The following is an 18,423-nucleotide window of genomic DNA, read 5'->3' as shown; positions in this document are numbered from 1 at the left end:
CGATACTCGGTTGTTTTTTTGGCTTCATTGAGTTCATATGAAGATACGTGTGGGTAGATCCTCTATTTTATAACATCCTTGCACGGAACATACTTATTGTACGAGGGGAAATCCGAAAATAAGTTCCCCTCTTGTTTTCGCCAGGAAAGCGAACAGCAAGGGGGGGGGGGAGGAAAGACAGCGGTTATACACGCAACACACCCAAATACAAGTGGGTATCGTTCACTTGCAATCCTGCAGATGGCGCGGTCGCAGCGCTTGCGCAAAGCGGAGGCGAGTCTCTCAGTCCAGTGTTGCCATACTGGGTACAATTGTACCAAATTCAGCCCTCTTTGTCATTGATCGGCCCGTTGGTACCATGCTGGCATTTTCAGTCTCTTTTGTGAAAAAAATTGGTAAAATTCTACCTAATTCAGCATCATTTAACATATATTTGTCACATTTTCAAAAGTGTCAGTAAGATTTTTCCTACATCTCACGTTACTCATACTGTGTGTTGGGCTCTTAAAAAATGCTGCTGAACATTCATTCTGTGACGTTGCACCGCATAACGCTACGAACTTTGTATGGAAAATTCATAATTCGAACTATACTGGGAAACAAATGACGCTAGATGAGCGCACCCACGCCGCGCATGAAGGAGACGAGATAGCAGCAGCGTGGTGGAAATTTTAGCTTGAAATCCTAAAAAAAAAAAAAAAAAAAAAGCACACACACGTTGAATCAAGTGTTGAACACTTTGTAGAAGACCAACGTATGCTCAAATAAGTCTATAATTTATGTGTCGTTGCAAAGATTATACACCAAAAAGATAACACCACGACAAAATACATTGACGTAGTTGCCTTCTTACCGGGCTAAGTTGTTTACTAGTGACGCAAGTAAAAGAAAAGTTTCATCTACTTCTACGGTTGTTCGGGGTCCCCCTATTTGGATGTTTTTAAAAAGTAATATTTAAAAGGAACACTTTCTTGTTTTGGACTCTTGGAAGAGAGGGGGGGGGGACTGTTCTAGAACTTTACTTCTTTTAGTTTCATGTTATAAAGTTATGTATTACACTGGCATAAAATAATGAATTCAGTCCTTTTTGTTTCAATTTGGTACTATTTCTCAGCCCACTTAAGAGCTAAGACTGTAAAATTTTGAAAACTTTTATTCCGAACTTCCAGTGATGTGAAATGAGTGTGCGAGAATTTTGACAAAATCAAGCAGTTTGTACTTTCTCTGGATCCAAATAATGCAGGTTTAATTTCCAAGGCACAGAAACTTAAGATTCATGGTTTATAGACAAAACTGTTTTGATCTAAGGTTATTACAACTACGTAACGGCTGGCGTTAAAAACTTGGGACAACTACATTTAGAAAAATAACAGTTGGTTATCTACTTCCGTTAAGCATCAGTGAAATTGTTCCATCAAAAGAAAGCTCGAGATTAGTCTAGAAGAATTCGAATGTTGTCGAACTTCCAACATCTTAAGATCTACGATTCCAAATGAGTACCAGCCTTGCCTCATTAGTTTAGAATCAGATAAAAGAAAAGTTGTCAAAATGGTTGAGAGAAATAGCGTCTTTCTGAACTTTTTCCTCTTATTTTTAGCACCTTTTCCCTTTCTATTTTACTATGAAAACTGACTTTCAAAATCTTAACCCTCCTTATAATATTGTGTTTCGTATCCATATTTGAAATGATATTTTCTTGCTTTAGGAGTCATGGAAAAAAAAAGATATACTTTATAGTACATACTATGTATAATGTTTTGCTTTTATTTAGGTGAAAGATTCATAGAATGTGTTACGAATCTCGATGTCCTAAAGAACTTTCATGCGATTTAAATTTAACTTCGCTTTTTAGTGTTGAGACTATACGAGACTTGAATCTACAGGTTTAATACGGGATCTGAAGCAGTGATGCCAACTTGAAACGCTAAAAAATCCCATCTTGAGAAGCAAAAAGTCAAATTTTACACCTTAATTTCGCATGTTGTACAATTATTATTATTATTATTATTATTATTATTATTATTATTATTATTATTATTACTATTATTATAAAATATGAAAATGAAACTTATATATATCATGTGTTATTTTCTTTCAATTTCTTGCTGAATTATCAATAAATTTCGATCTTCTGTATTTATAAAATAGTTCGTGAATAACTATTTTCCTTCATCGAGAACAAGTATATTTTGTTACCTTGTTAGAAATGCAGTGATTGCATCAGACCTTTGTACTATTACCTTATACTGAGCCGGATGATGCTGAAAAGTTTTGTTCTCCACACATTTCGTGTGGAACGTTTGTAAATTGATTGTTTTTAATTTGATTGTTTATTTTCTTTCATTGTTTTCTTTTCTTCTTTCTTCAAATACCAAAGCACAAATTTCGTTTCTTGGTACTTGATTTTTAAGAATCACATTTGATTAAGTCACTTCTCACTAGATGGACTTCGGCGATAACAAAGAAGAAACTTCAGACTAAAAGATGGCAACATTGACAATCTTGTTGATGACTCATGTCTAATTCCCGCTTGTAGAGAATTTTGTTGGCGCGCATCATACATATAATGAAAAATCCCATATATAGCCTATATATGGCCAATTTTGACGAAAATTTCCTTTATCCTATTTCGAATATAGTCAAAAAATCCCACAAAATGGGATATTTCCCACAGGTTGGCATCACTGATCTGAAGCAGTGTTCATAGTTTGAGGGAAATTTCCCTAATCTAGGGAACTTCATATGTAAACCTACCAAAAAGGGAATTTTTCGATAAAACGTGAAAAATCCAGGGAAATTCTCGCGCTGCTGGATTGACCAATATAAATGCTTAATTTTTTTTTTTTGTTCTTCAGAAATATGTAAACAAACTTATTTTCATTTGTAATAATTTCAATGTTAAACTAGCTAGAAAATTCAACATGGTCTATTGGGTGAAATAAAAAGGCTTTATAAAACGAGACAAACCAGTTTCCTTACCTTGACAAGCATCTCAATGGCGAAGACAAAGGTGAAAATGTAATTGGCTGTTGAGAGGAAAAGTCTCTCTGTGCTATAGGGTGGAATGTTAGGCCGCTCCATGGCGAGGGTAATGCAATTTAAACCAATGAAGAACAGAATTACATTATCGAACCAGCGTTGCGTCACAAACCAGCAACAGAACAAGCGGAATCTATAAAAAGAAAACACAAAGAGTACATAGTTTAGAAGACCAGGGAAAAATAAACCATCTAATAAATTTAATAAATTAATCCCTGTTTAATTAACTTGATAATTTAACACCTCTCAATAGTTTGTGCTTAATTTATTTTATTCGATTTATAAAATACACTTTTTTCTATAATACGAGGGTCGTCCGGAATGTTTTGACATGATTAAATACCAAAAAAATATGTCAACACAAAACTTGATTTACAAACCAACATGACCTTACTCTACTTTTCTATGTAATCGCCGTAGTTGTCAAAACACTTGTTATAACATGTGTCCAGTTTTTCAATGCTGATTTAATACGCATCCACCGCCAAAGATTTGAGCCAGGCTATCACTGCTTGCTTGAGTTCCACATAATTTGCGAACTGTTTTCCACCCACAAATTCCTTAGTTTTCTTTAATAATTGAAAATCACTTGGTGCCAAGTCAGGGCTGTAAGCAGGATGATCAAAGATTTCAGTTGTTCCGTAACAAGTGATGGCCTGTCACTCTGGTACTTCCTTGATTAAATATAATTCACCATTTCCTAATTTATGATTCGTTCATTGCCACCATAAACACCATATCACCATAAACACTCTTTGTTTGGTTATAAATTTCAATATGCTTAACTATTTGCGCGTTCAGAAAACGAATGTCCCTCCGTACTTCACATTTAGTGGGATCTTCAATTGACGCCGCCATTTTGAATCGCTGCAGAAACAAGTAGCGTGAGCGCACCGCATTGAGACTCGGCTCACACTAAGCTGAAGGAAGGACCTAACTGCCGCATGCGCAATCGCAGTGGTGAGGTGCCGGCGCCGTGCGCGATGCGCAATCGTTCTTTACTTTCTGGTCGACCCTCGTACTAATGTTGAATGTTTTAGTATAATCGAAAACGTTCGTTACTTATTCACTCGGTACGTTAACATTGAAATCCAAAAACGCAACTAAAAAGATTTCGTCGCTATCATATCTTGTTTATAAACGGCAAGCGTCTCAGGTGCATCACACTAGTTGTAAATAATAAACAGTCACGTTGAAAGATGTCGCTAGTGCGCTATCGCTTGCCTGTCTGATGCCAATAGGTGCCACTAGTGTGCAGTCAATTTGTCAATTTAAAATCATTGTGACAATTTAGTTGCAACATATATATGGGGTGTTAATGAACTATAGCGACAAACTGTAACAGATGATTCCTTACATCAAAATAAGAGAAAAAGCTCATATGGACCTATGGCGCAAAGCGAATAGATTCAGAGCTAGGGCTGTCCAAAATCGCGAAAAAGCCAAATTTTAAGAGGTCCTATTTCGAATTCTAAAAACTGTGGATGGTAGTCCTTAGCGTAAAGGAAGTTACGCATACGCAATTCAAAAATGCTATTTCATTAATGTTCAATGGGTGTACAGAGAATTCCATACAGGGTGAAATTCCCAGACATGCCACCAACAGAATTTTGAGATATGCTCTGATTTTATGATTGGTCCAAAGTAGGCAAACGATAAGCCTTGATAGCAGTGAACATGCAATCCTTTGGCACGATGTCGGAAGTGTTAAGGATCGTCAGCAGCATGGTTTCTCGTCCTCAGGAGAACGCATTTTGCAATGTTTTTTTTTCAGGTTTATAAGTGAAGAAAATGTGCAATATACCGTGACGAAATACATCGCATCACACGTTATTCAGAAACAAAAAAGACATGAAACTGCCGGTTCCTAACACTTCCGTCTTCCCTCCGAAGTATTGGAGTCTATAGTTGTGAAGGCTTACCTTCTGCCTACTTTGGGCTCTCCTTGAAATCAGTGTATATCTGAAAACTCTATTGAGAGCATATGTGAGAATTACACTCTGTAGGGAATACCCTGTACACTTATTGAAAATTAACGAAATATGCACTTTTGGATTGTGAATGAGTGGTTTCCTTTACACTACTAAGGACCAGCATCCACACTTCCTGGAATTCGAAATAGGACCTCTTGAAATTTGGTTTTTGCGCGATTTTGGATAGCTCTAGCTCTGAAACTATGCACTTTTCGCCATAGATCCATATGAACTTTTTCTCTTACAGTTTGTCGGTATAGTTCATTAACACCCGATATATATATATATATATATATATATATATATATATATATATATATATATATATATGTGTGTGTGTGTGTGTGTGTGTGTGTGTGTGTGTATGTATAATTTTAATTATTTCAAAATAGAACAGAACCGTTAGATTTGAACATTAATATTTGTGTAACCACATGTTAGTTGGTGTATAATAAATAACAAATTCGTTAAATGAAAAACAATTAGAACTTTTTAATTAAGCATGATTTTTAATCTATAGTGTAAAACGGGCCGAAATTTTGGGTACAACAACTAATTTGTATTTACAGTCTGTTCACACTACCAAAACAAGAGGTTGAATTAGAAATAGAGGCACCATTACATTGTTCAGAAAATAGAACTAAAGTCAGTTAAAGGTAGTTGATATTGCAACATAATACCAGAGCATTTCACACGACTTGAAATTATCTATCATGAATTTCAAGAGAGAGAAATAATTTTTTTACTTCATTTGTACAAATCTGAAAAGTTATAAAACGTTTAAGTATCTCGTTTTTACGCACATTCTCCGGTAAAAAAATGATGTCGAGATATCCGCAAGAATAAATTTTAGTAATAAGCAATAGCCACTGGAAAATTTTCACAAATCAAGACCTGGCAACGTTGAATTCTAGCATGAGGTTAAGATGGTACCTACATTTTGCTAGTATTTATACTGTGTTAAAGGCTTTTCTTCTTGAACTTTGATATTTATAGCTATACAATTTTACTTTAGATATTCTATAAATAAAAAGAACACTTCATTGTTTCGGAAAAGTAGACATTCAGCAGAACGTGACAAGTTATTAATCAAACAACTTCTAGCTTTCTGAAATATAATAATTCTCAAAGCCCTCAGCCCTCATGGAATAACCATCAGAGGTATTTTCCTCAAAATATCCAAATCTTGTATTAATAGTGTAAATCTCATAAAATTAGACTGTTTACAAATGTGTGTACGATATAATTACAATCAAGTACTAGACATTATGTGATAACAGCACTAGCACTTTTGATTTTTATTATTCTATTATTATATATATGCTATTAAACAATCGTATACTACTTTACAACTTGTAAAGAAAAACTTGTGGACTTGTAAGTTGCAAGAAATGAACTTCCGGTTAAAAGATAATTAGCAGTTCAGTATCGCCTATTCTACTTCTATCTTTGATCACAAGTTTGGAGAATTTTAGACAGTGCACTCAAAGGTTATGAAAGTCTCTGTTTACTTTATTTGTTACAAATTAATATTTTCGTTTAGAATGACATTATATTCCACCATTTATTACAAATTGTTACAAACATCAGACACTAAAAAGACTTACGAGTTTTCTGGAGGAAAAATGTAGAGTGAGTAATCGTCTCTTTCTTTGAGGCATCCTCTGGGCTCGAAGAACATAAAAATCTTCTTAATCTTCTGCGGAGTGGCTTCGGCGACCGCGTTATCTTCCACTTTGACGGGAGGCAGAGGGGACTCGATGGCAAGGTTGTTCGATTTCTCCCTGTAGATTCCCGCCAAAGAGTTCCTATGGGAAGGCGGAAGGAAGGCTGGATGCTGAAGGGAAGCTTCATATGACGGGAAAGAATTTTGCGGCGTTAGAGTTTTGTGGCTGCAAATTGAATTATGTCTGTTTAGCGTATCCAGGAAGGCCCCTGGTGGTGTAGTTGTAGTTACCCATGGCACCTAGAATTAGAAGGTTAGATTGGATTAGATTCATAGTAAATACAAATATTGAGAATACTTTACATTAAATACAACGTATTGATTATTATTATATTGTTCCCAATTATAGATATAAGAAATTAGTTTACAAATACAGTTTAGGTTAATTTATGACAATGTCGGATCAAGTATAAGTTATTTGAGACAGCACTGTTAACATTATTAGAGCATTCAATATTTAATAATGATCAAGCAACGATGTTTCTTCGTAAAGTATTCGCTATTTTAATAATACTTTGAACAATAGTGTGTTTTTCGAAGGATTATTCGAACAAATATTTGTTTATTCCAATAAGGTAGCTGTTATTCAAGTAATTGTTCAACAAATATTTGTTCCATGAATAATTGTTTGTTTTTCGAATAATTGTCCGAACAATTATTGCTTATTCGAATAATAATTCGACCAACTAATTGTTTATTTGAACAAGTATTCGATATCAAAATAATTATTAGAAACAATGCTTCTTGAACGATTACTTGTTTATACAAAAATGTATGTATATATATATTGAGAAGGCTTTCGACAGAGTAAGTCATAAAATACTGTTAAACAAACTAAATCATTATTATTTCTCATCAGCCAAAGTCTTTTCACCATATCTAAATGAACGTAAGCACATAGTAAGTATTTTGCGATATCAGGAGTCCCACAGGGCTCCAACCTAGGCCCTTTACTATTTCTATTATTTATTAATTATCTTTCCGATCACACACCCAACAGTGAAAAATTATTTTTCGCGGATGATCTGAAAATAAACTCTGTGCATGATTGTCTTGATTTACAATATAGCTTAGAGAGTATTGCAAACTGGCGTTCAGTCAATTAACTTGGAATAAACATAAACAAATGTAACGTATTATTGTTCAGCAGAAACAAAAAATACCCTTAAATATGATTATAAACTTAGTAATACTTCTATAAGCAGACCTAATACATTAAAGATCTAGATGTTACACTTGACCCGAAATTAACGTTCATTAAACACAACGAAAATGTTACTCATGATGCTTTTAAATTATTATCATACATAAGTAGAAGTAGTAAACTCTTCAGTAATATTAAAACACTTTTGAAAATATATTACTCATATGTACGCTCCAAGTTGGAAAATGCTCTTGTAATTTGGAACCCCTCGCAACAAATTGAAAAAGCTCAATCAAAATTTCTTAAGTATTTGATATGCAAAGTAACTGGAATTCATCCGTCACTTGAAAACCATAATAAACTGGTAGAGGATTTTAATATTTACTCATTAGAACAAATTAGTAATATTGTCGGTCTTGTATTCCTCCCAAAAAAAGTTCAAAATGAATTCGATTGCTCGAATTTTATATCATCACTAAACTTCCACGTTTCTTCAGTTAGAACTAGATCTAACAATACAGATCTTTTCTATTGCAAAAAGTCTAGGACCAACATAATACTAAAGTCACCAATCTAGAGAATGTGTTTTGCCTTCAACAAATTATGTTAAAAACATGATAAAATTATCATATGCACATTGTCCTGTAAGGTCCTAAAAAACTGTTGTAAAAATATATTGAATATTTCAACACTCTAATTGGGCACCTGCCTGTTGTGTTGATAAATAAATAAAAAATCGACTTATTATACAAAAAATTGTTTCCTTATTTTAACATATACTTGTTATATGAATAAATGTCTTTCATTTGAGTAATATTTCGAGCAATTACTCGTTATTTGAATAATGATTCAAACAAGTGTTAGCTACTTGTTGTTCTATTTGAATATCTATTGGAACATTTGTTCGTTATTTGCATAATGATTTGAACAAGTATTAATGGTTCAGTGTTTTATTTGAAGAATAACTAAAACACTTGTTTATTACTCGAGTAATGATTTGAACAAGTATTAATGATTCAATGTTTATTTGAATAACTACTAAAACATTTGTCTGTAATTCTATAATTGAACAAATATTACTTGTTCAGTGTTTTATTTGAGTAATTGTTAGAACATTTGATCAATCATTTGAACAAGTATTAGTTGTTCATTGTTCTATTTGAATAATTATTAAGGATTGTTCGTTATCTTAATGATGATTCGAACATGTATTAATTATTCAACATTATATTTGAATAGATATTGAAACATTTATTTTTTAAATTATAATTCGAAAAAATATTTGATTATTCGAAAACTATTTGATTTTTGATTAATTAGTAGAACAAGTCTTTGACTTTTTAAATAACTATTTGAACAATAATTTGTTTTGAAATTTTCTTTTTAGCGTTTTAGAGAAAGTCTTTTCTTTAAACATTTTTGAATAATTATTAAGAATTATTTTTTAAAATAACAAATATTCAAAAACATGTATTGTTTAATCATGGAGCATTCGAATTATAACAGATTACAATATATATTGTCAGATACGTTCATATCAGATACATTCGTTCTTCTAGCTTGAATGCACTGTCATAACCAGGACCGGCCCTACCATATGTGCAACATATGCATTTGTACAGGGCGATAAGTTTCTAGGAGCGGCAAAATCTGTCATAACTATATTATTCAAAATAAATATTTCTTGTTGAAAAAAAAAACACCTCATGATGATAGTAGTTAAATTTACTAACAAGTAAGCTGACTTTCTATTTGAATACTACATTCATAACTCTTGTTTATGTCGCGTTAGTTTAAGATCATATAGACATTGCTAAAGCAAATGGTCAAACAAATCCCAGCATGAATTTCTTGATTGTTGTGAAATATAAGAACTCAATTCTTGAACAGTAGCAAACACTGTTCCATTTAGTTAGTTATCACAGTTTTGATATGAAAGCTAGTCATGTCTTTGTTACAAACAAGTTCCTTATCAATGAAGGTAGAAACAAGTATTTTTTAAAATTTGTTTTAACAGACGTAGAAGGAAAATCAAGAAAGAAAGATAAAAGAGCCAGTTGCACTGGAATTGTAAACGGATATATTGAGATTGAAGCTCGATATTGAATGTTATAGAATATGGTTACCATCTTTCCTCTGCAGATGTATTTGCTTTATCTTTCACTAACATAATAGATTATTATTTAAAGAAAGAAATAAAAACAGACACAACGAGATTGCATTTGTAGTGTTTAGTGGGAGTGGGAGTATTCTTTCCCTCTCCTTTGTTGTTTATGATGGAGTACCATACTTAAAATCGGGCTTTTAAGATTTCAGGAGAAAGGAGGGGGCGGCAAAAGCCTACGGTCGGCTCTGGCCATAACTATATTCCTTGCTATTCCTATATAATAGCTTTTCTTTTACCATCGAATATTGCTTTACTTCCATCGGAATTACCCTATTATATATATATAATAGGGTAATATACAGGGTGTCTCAAAAGTCCCTTGACATAGGGTAACACTGTTATTATCAGAGTTATAGCAAAATGTAAGAGGAGAAATGTCTCCAAATATGATGTTTTCAGTCTAAAGTGAAGGATTTTTTTATTAAATCGGGCGAGTCGTTTTAGCTGTACACTCTTTATGCGCTCAATGTTACATGAAAATGCAACATTGCCAGTTACCTGGACCCAAAACCTAAGTGAATGAAATTACTGTCTTTTACGCTAACGTGTCGATGGCCAGCCCTATTTCAAATATGCCTCCATTCACCATACTCTTACAAAACTTATCCGTCTCCCGATAAATGGCAACGTTTCATTTTAATTTAACATTGTGCGCATAAAGAGTGTGCATGCCAAACGGTTCGTCCGATTTAAAAAATGCCTTCACTTTAGATTGAAAACATCATATTTGGAGACGGATTCCCCTCTTACATTTTGTTCTGATAATAACAGGGTTGGCCTATGTCAGGGGACTTTTCAGACACTCTGTACATATAAATTATTTTGTGAACAAGGTTGTAATGTTCGCACTTAAAAATGAAATTTTGAAATCTGCCTATGTTAATATTGAAAGTTGAAAGTGGTATTGTTTATGAAAGATTGCGTGTATATTCGTCACTTGAACATAACTAGGTAAAAAAAAAGTTGGAAAACATATCAAACAACACCTTGAAGCAAACATAAAGGAAGAAAATAAATGAGCAGAAAATTGAGAAGAAAGGGTTTGACTGGCTTCAAAACAGCAAAACTACAGCTGAGTTATTTCCCCGTTGAGAGACGCTCAGCTGAAATATTTCGCCGCTGACAGACAACGAAGACACCAAGATTCCTCTTTGTACCTTGGATTGTCTCTCAAGACGGAAATTACAAAAAAAAAAAAAAAAAACCTCTCTCTCTCTCTCTTTGTTATATGTATATATATTAACATTGGTGTCTCCCTCAGTTTCAAACGAAGCAATAGCTTGTTTGTAGAAGAGAAATAAGCCTTAGCAGAAGAGAGAGAGAGAATTGTTTTCTGGAAGTTTCATAACTGAAGCTCGTCGTTGTCTCGTGGTACAAAGAAACACCGAACTGGAGTGAGGCACATGCCGCCGCCTGGTGACGCTTTTTGGAATTTCTGAGGTGTGAAACTCGACAAAATAAACAGAGAAAAAAGCATCTGCGAGGAAAGAGGGTATATTTCTTCTACCTTAAGGAGAAAAGAACAACACATGTTTGCAGGTGACATATGATAAAAACTTTTTTGAAATTACAATCAGAGAAGTGAATTATTTCTCAATTTCTTCTCGTAATTGGAAAAGATAATTTAAGTCTTTGAACACTAGTAATTTAACAAAATATGGCGAAGAATTTATTAGATTGTAAACGAATTATCATAAAAGAAGATGATTATTTTTTAAAAAAAAATCATTGCTTTTTCTTTAGTTTAGAATAAAAATATTTATTTTCTGTTAATGAGTATCATAGAGCTAAAATTCACCAATACCAACTCAACTTTATCAAACTTATTGGAAAAATCACTTAACAGGTATGGAAAAGCACTATCATATAAAGTTTACTTATAAAGAAATTTTTTCACTGTATTAAACAGTTATGGAATTAAGAAGAAAACAAAAAATATTAATATAATAATATAATCATTTGCTCTGACAATGATTTACTTTCATTCAGCACCTCCTTCGACGTATAATCCTTTATATGACAGATTTCATCGGCCATTTTCATGCCAGTATAAAGTAGACTATATTAGTCATACTTATAATAAGACTTTTGTGTATGAACCTATGTAATTGTAGCAGTTATATAGAAATTATTATGATTTCTTTTAGTACATTATGATACTGACAGTTATTCCGTCTTCTCGTTAACATACAGTAAAAATATAAAATAGCCTTTCATATCTGAAGAAATGTTATTAAAAGCTATTTTTGATCATTTGTAGTGTTTAAGTCTTTACGGACGGACTATAAAATATCATTTTGCTTCCAACAGACGAATGATTTTTGGTGTTTTATTTTAAATTCATAGAAAGCAATTCTTTAATGTTTTTATTTTAATGGCATTTCTGTTAACTACTACATTTGGAAATCTTCTTCGTTAAAATATTTGGGAAGGAAAAAATACGACATTGTATTAGAAGTTATTGGTACAGGTATTGACAATAAATAATACAGAAGCAATTGATGCAAAAAAATCTTTAAAATTGAACATACATATATGTGGTCTGCCAATAATATATTAATTACTGTTTACTAGAAAATTAGAACCGCAATCCTCGTGATCATCATCATCATATATATATTCTGCCATTATTGGCAGATCACATGTCGAAACTGAGATGATTCTAAGTTCGACCCTCTTCCGCTAACCTCTTCGTCTTCACGTATGATTTCTCTGCTTTGATAACATCCATTAATTGCAGTCTCCTTCGCCCCTCCCTCTCTTTCTTGCCACCATACTCTCTAGCACAGCCCTCACGATACAGTTTCTTCTTAGCCAATACCTCAACCAATTTCTCTTCCTCTTCTTAATAATGTCTAAAATTGTTCTTTTCTCCCCCACAATTTCTAAGACTGTTTCATTCGTTTTGTTCTACACCCAACTAATTATATCCATTCTTCTCCACACCCACATTTCGAAATCGTTCAGTTGTTTTTCATCATTTTGCGTCATGTGCATGTTTCTGTCTCATACAGTACAATACTCCACACGAAGCATTTTATGAGTCTCTTTCTCAACTCTTTACTCAAGGTCCCACAAAACAGTCTTTTCTTCTTCGGAAATTCCAAGATCTGATCAGCATCTACATTTCTCGATTCCATCCCCAACAGTATAAACGTGAACATTATACGTGTTCAAGGAAGCTTCTCCATTGACAAAAGAATGTATAGTACTATCTAGAGACTGAAATTTGAACAAAGTAGTGTCATTAAAGCGCACTAGAAACATGCTGCAAATATACGAGTATGTAGTACTTCATTCGGAACAAAAACATTTTAAATCAAAGAGCGGGCTATGCCCATTGTTCGTCCTACTGGAAATTGGTTCCATGACAAACATATTCCATTGATCGTTCAGAAAATGTTAAGGAGATAATTTTGAGCTTTCAATGTTTACTTAAGAGTCTTCATCCCGGCGAAATTAAAATACCGCTAATTTTACAGTAATTATGTGATATCTCCAAATAGATAAAAGATAATTGAAATATGGAACAAGAGCTCCCTAGACAGCATTATTTTGCGTGAGGTACCGTTATCACAAGTCATCTAGTGGCTTTCCGTTTTCAGCTGTTTAGAAACGCGAAAATAAATGCCGATTTTCAAAATGGCTCGAAATCAAAAACAGATAAGTGAGTCGTGATAACGGTTTCTCATGTAAAATAATATTGTCTAGGGCACTCTTGTTCCACATTTCGATTATATTTTATCTATTTGAAGATATCACATAATTACTGTAAAATTAGCGGTATTTTAATTTCGCCGGGATGAAGACTCTTAAGTCCCGTTTGCGTTTTTGTTCGTGGTACTCCAGTTCATCACAGCCATTTCTGACCCTCCTAATATCTATCTTTAAATCATTCAGTAGGATCACAATCTTCTGATCCGCAGCCAAGTGGACTCGAACTCCAGGAGAGCTCCCTCGTGGCTATAAAGTTAGAGCAGGGGTCTTTAGATGGGAGATCAGGGTTTGGTTCCCGGCCGAAGCGCATGTGGTTTGTATCCCACGTTAAGCTATAAGTTCACGTCGTGTATAGCTTTGGTGCTGAAAGAGGCGCTAAACCGAAGTCTGACCAACCAATCAAACTCCAGGATCATCTTCAATATCGAAATGGAGAAACGACCTCGTTTGCTATGTTCATTACAAAAATTCAAGATTTATTATTTTCATCCAATAAAGAGTATGTTAATTGACATTTCCCTTTGAAAGCAATTTTCCTACAGGTACTCCTACTAAATAACTTTTTTCTAAAGTTAGCTAAACTGTTGTTTGTTTGTTTGACTTGAATTTTGTTGTTGAATCTAGGTTCCTTTTTTTTTTTTTTTTTTTTTTTTTAGCACCGGGGCCCACAGGTCTCCCACCAGGAATTGATCCCGAAGCCTGTGCACCAAAGACGCGTGCGCTGACCACAAGACCAGCTTGGAAGTTTGGAGTTTAACGTCCCTTACAATACCGAGACTATATGAGACGTGGGCTTTGGCTTAGAGATCCGCAACATATGAGACCCTACCGGTAATTGAACACATATTTTGTCCACTAACCACATAGGCACCAGTGAGACCACCTAGCTAATCGCTTTCTCACATTCGCAAACGGAAGATACACTTTATTTAATCGAAATTGTTAAGTAATCAAAAATTACTTTTACACAGGAAAATAAATTAGTTGTAATTCGAGTTTTTCACACCTTGTTCCTCTTTTTATTCTATTAGCTAGTTCCATAGAGTATAACCTTCCATTACCTTAATTCCAGAAATTCCAGCAAGGATATTGGTGCTGCATCCCAGTGATCTCTGAGTAAAAATTAATACAAAGATACACATATATATAGTGTTTCATATTAAGTATTGATTCCTTACCTGGCTATATGAAGAGAATATTGGAGTCCTTGGAGCAGAACTATTGCTTTTTATAGAATTTTGTGGACTGATCGTTCTGTTATTGCCAACCACATGATGATGATGATGATGATGGTGATGATAACATTTGTTACTAGATGTATCGTTTCGAATCGTTCCCAACAGGCCACCGTTACAATGCGAATGATCGTTGTTTCTGCAAAGAAAAAACATTTTTTAAAATTTGTTTACACTTACTGTAATGACGAAAGTTTCTTTACGTAGGAACTTGCTCATAAAGTGAGAAACAAGGGCGCCGATTCTGGGGGCCAGGCACCCCCCAAAGCTTATGTGGGCCCCTATTGTATTTATGAATACACAATATTTGGCATGATTTGAGTGTAATTTGTCTTAAAATCTTCATATATATGCCTTCTGCATTTGAATGCGCCCCCCCCCCAAATTTACAGAGAAATCGGCGTCCTTGGTGAGAAATCACAATAATCTTATTTTATACATATATAAAGTTGGTATTCACAATTGATACTTTGTGTTGAAGGTAAGGACTGTTTCCCCATGAATCTGCCCACGCAATGACACCATGTGATCATGACGCAATATGCGTCATTGAAATTTTAGGCGAGGACCGAGAAAAAAAAATACTTGCATAAATACTATAGTGATCGCAAGTAGTCGTAAAGCTTGATCTAAACCTACCGATTTCACAACGCGAGACTGTGTCTTGGTAGTCAAACCCCATGCATGAAACTTTGCCCTTGTCGTCTCTCGTGTTTTACGGAGAATATCTCCCCAGGATACAGTGTTGCCGGATTGCTCCTCAGTGTTTTTGTTGTTGTCACAGTTTTATATTTTAGATGTTATTACTGTTATCGTTTAATTTGAATTATTGTTAACATTCATGTTACAGTTCATTAAGTACTGTTTGTTGCCATCATATGTTCAAAGTTTTGGGAACATTGTTGATGTATTTCTGCTGTTTTCACGTTTTCTCAAATGTCCATTCGGAAGGCAACTCCACGAATCGTACCGAAGTCATCCGATGGATAACATGTGAGGAAAAGCAGTTCTATGATTGGTGAAGAGGACAGGCTTCACGAGTCATTGCGATCACTATAATAAAAATACTGGAGAAAAAATTAGGTCACTTCGCGCACACTGAGAAGTTTTTTTGTACCATAGTCTTTAGGTAATCTCTTCACCTTGACTAACGATTTTCTGTTTCAACAGCGTCCATCAATTGTATCTTCTTTCTTTTTTTCCTCTATTACCTCTCACCAAACTTTCCATAATTTCCTCACTGGTGTTTCAGGGCCCAATTAATTCCTTCCATTCTTCTTCATACTCGCACTTCGAAATTCTGCAGTGTATATTCGTTGATTTTGAGTACTATTAATGTTTTTGACCCATAAAATATACAAGGGCAATTCGAAAAATGTCCATTTGCGCATCCGCGAGAAATGGCCTGGAAGAGCGACGTTAGTCCTGTGGCGCTGTGTGAAGTAGTTCAGTAGACAATGAGCATCGGAAGGAGAGGGTTGTGTTGCAGTTCACTCGTCTGCAACAACAATTGAAAATGAACGTTCCAATAGAAAAAAAAAAAAACGCCAAATGTGAAGTGTGTGCGGTAATACGATTTCTGAGTGCGAAAAAACTTTCGGAAGCTGCAATTGATCACGAACTGTATGGTGTTTACGAACCAAACGGGATGAATGAAGGTGTTGTACGTGAATGGTGTCACATGTTTAAAAGATGGACAAATTAACGTGCACGATGCCGCAAGAAGTAGGCGCCCATCTATAGTCAGCCCTATAGCTCAGATTTGGTGCCGAGCAACTACCACCTCTTCAGACACATGAAACAATGGCTTGCGTCGCACTGTTTTGACAATGACAATGCGCTTCACAATGCTTCAGCGAGTGGCTTCATTTCCAGGCGGATGATTTTTCTGCAGAAAGAATTTCAAACCTTGTAAAACGTTATGACAAGTGCCTCAATTTGAATAGTGAATATGTTGAAAAGCAACGTAATGTTGTACTTTTCTAATTCGTATAATATAACTTCAGTATTTGCAAGTATATGTCATTAATAACCAACGGCGTTCTTTTTATTCGAATTGCCCTCGTAATGCTATACACGAAACATCTATAAATGTTTCTCTTAACTATTTATTCAAAGACGTAGAGAAAGTAATAGAATTGCATATTGTCATTAGCGAGAAACTAAATTTTAAAGGAAATCGAGGCTATTGGTTTTGCATTTTGGTAGAAGTAAAGGTGGACAGGTTACTATGATTTTTTTGTAGTTTGGTCATCTACTTAATCTGACTGCAGGCTCATGTATGATTTCATAGTAACAATAAATTAAACAGATTTTACCGTATTTTTGATTTCGATATTATTCAATTCAAAATTTCGAATATTATATAATAAACTTTTAAAAAAGTTACAAATGTAATTACTTACAATGGATTAATATTGTTGTTGTTGAGGCCATTATTAAGGACGATCTCCTCCCCCTCCTCTTCGGAACCCGAGTAGCATCTGTCCCTACTTTTCGATTTCCTCCTTAAAGACGGTCTACTCAGCTTCCAGGAACACCTCCGTTGCATCTTCGGAGTACTACACAAGAAAATAAGCACATGACCTTGTGAAATAACAAAATAAGGTATTCTGGAATTAGTGATTTGTGTAGCCAAAAATATACGCACGAACATTATGCTTTACATTAGGCTCATTAGGCTACATTAGGCTCTTGGAGGCCTAGGCCTAGGGATTATGGGGGCTTAGGGGGCTATAGACCAGGGCCTCCAAGTAGACAGGGGTCTCCACTCTGATCAAAATCCCAATCGAGTGTCTAAAAAGAATCATACAAGATACAATCATCAGCATAAGATAAAATATGACCAAAAGTATGATAGAAATTTCTTTGTTTATTACGTCCACTGTCAAAATTTGGAAAGTTCCAATGATATAATATCATCTAATGCATAGCATGGCTCATGTCGTAGAACTATGCATATTCCCTTAACTTTCCTACTGCACGTTCACATAAATGTATTAGGTAAAGTCAACAGGGATCATATTTCTTGTAGCTCCGGGTCTCCAGATTGGTTAATGCAGCCCCGCTAAGGGAGCACTTTAGACGAAAATTTAATAAAAAAAAATATAGAAAACTAACAAAAGTTGAACAATATTAACGATCAGTGGCGGATCCAAGGGGGGGCTATAACCCTCCTCCTTGACGCTCAGGTATAAACTGGATAAAATGGGCTTCAATCCTGCTTTACACTGGATAAAACGGTAAAATATGGTTTAGCCCCTCTCTTGATCATATCCTGGATCCGCCCCTGGTAACGATAATAATAATAATAATAATAATAATAATAATAATAATAATAATAATAATAATAATAATAATAAACATTATTAAAATAATAAATACAAATTTTCTTACTCTGTTTCATAATAAAGATACGTCCT

The 18,423-nt window shown here is 34.4% G+C and overlaps 1 protein-coding gene across 1 annotated transcript in view; it reads right to left on the bottom strand.

The window, feature by feature from the left end:
* The window catches only part of Ca-alpha1T (Ca[2+]-channel protein alpha[[1]] subunit T), a 316,291-nt gene that overhangs the window by 81,008 nt on the left and 216,860 nt on the right, over positions 1-18,423 (bottom strand). The window contains exons 17-20 of the mRNA XM_081731934.1: positions 17,407-17,562; positions 14,945-15,140; positions 6,620-6,978; positions 2,980-3,172 (exon numbers count right to left, since the gene is read on the bottom strand). Of these exons, the coding sequence (XP_081588060.1) occupies positions 2,980-3,172; positions 6,620-6,978; positions 14,945-15,140; positions 17,407-17,562 (904 nt within the window). The remainder of the gene's footprint in view (positions 1-2,979; positions 3,173-6,619; positions 6,979-14,944; positions 15,141-17,406; positions 17,563-18,423) is intronic.

This window comes from Thermobia domestica, chromosome 11, assembly GCF_964235325.1.
Source record: "Thermobia domestica chromosome 11, izTheDome1.hap1.1, whole genome shotgun sequence".
Classification (NCBI taxonomy): domain Eukaryota; kingdom Metazoa; phylum Arthropoda; class Insecta; order Zygentoma; family Lepismatidae; genus Thermobia; species Thermobia domestica.
The sequence above is the reverse complement of the archived record's forward strand: the minus strand, read 5'-3'. Positions and strand labels throughout refer to the sequence as shown.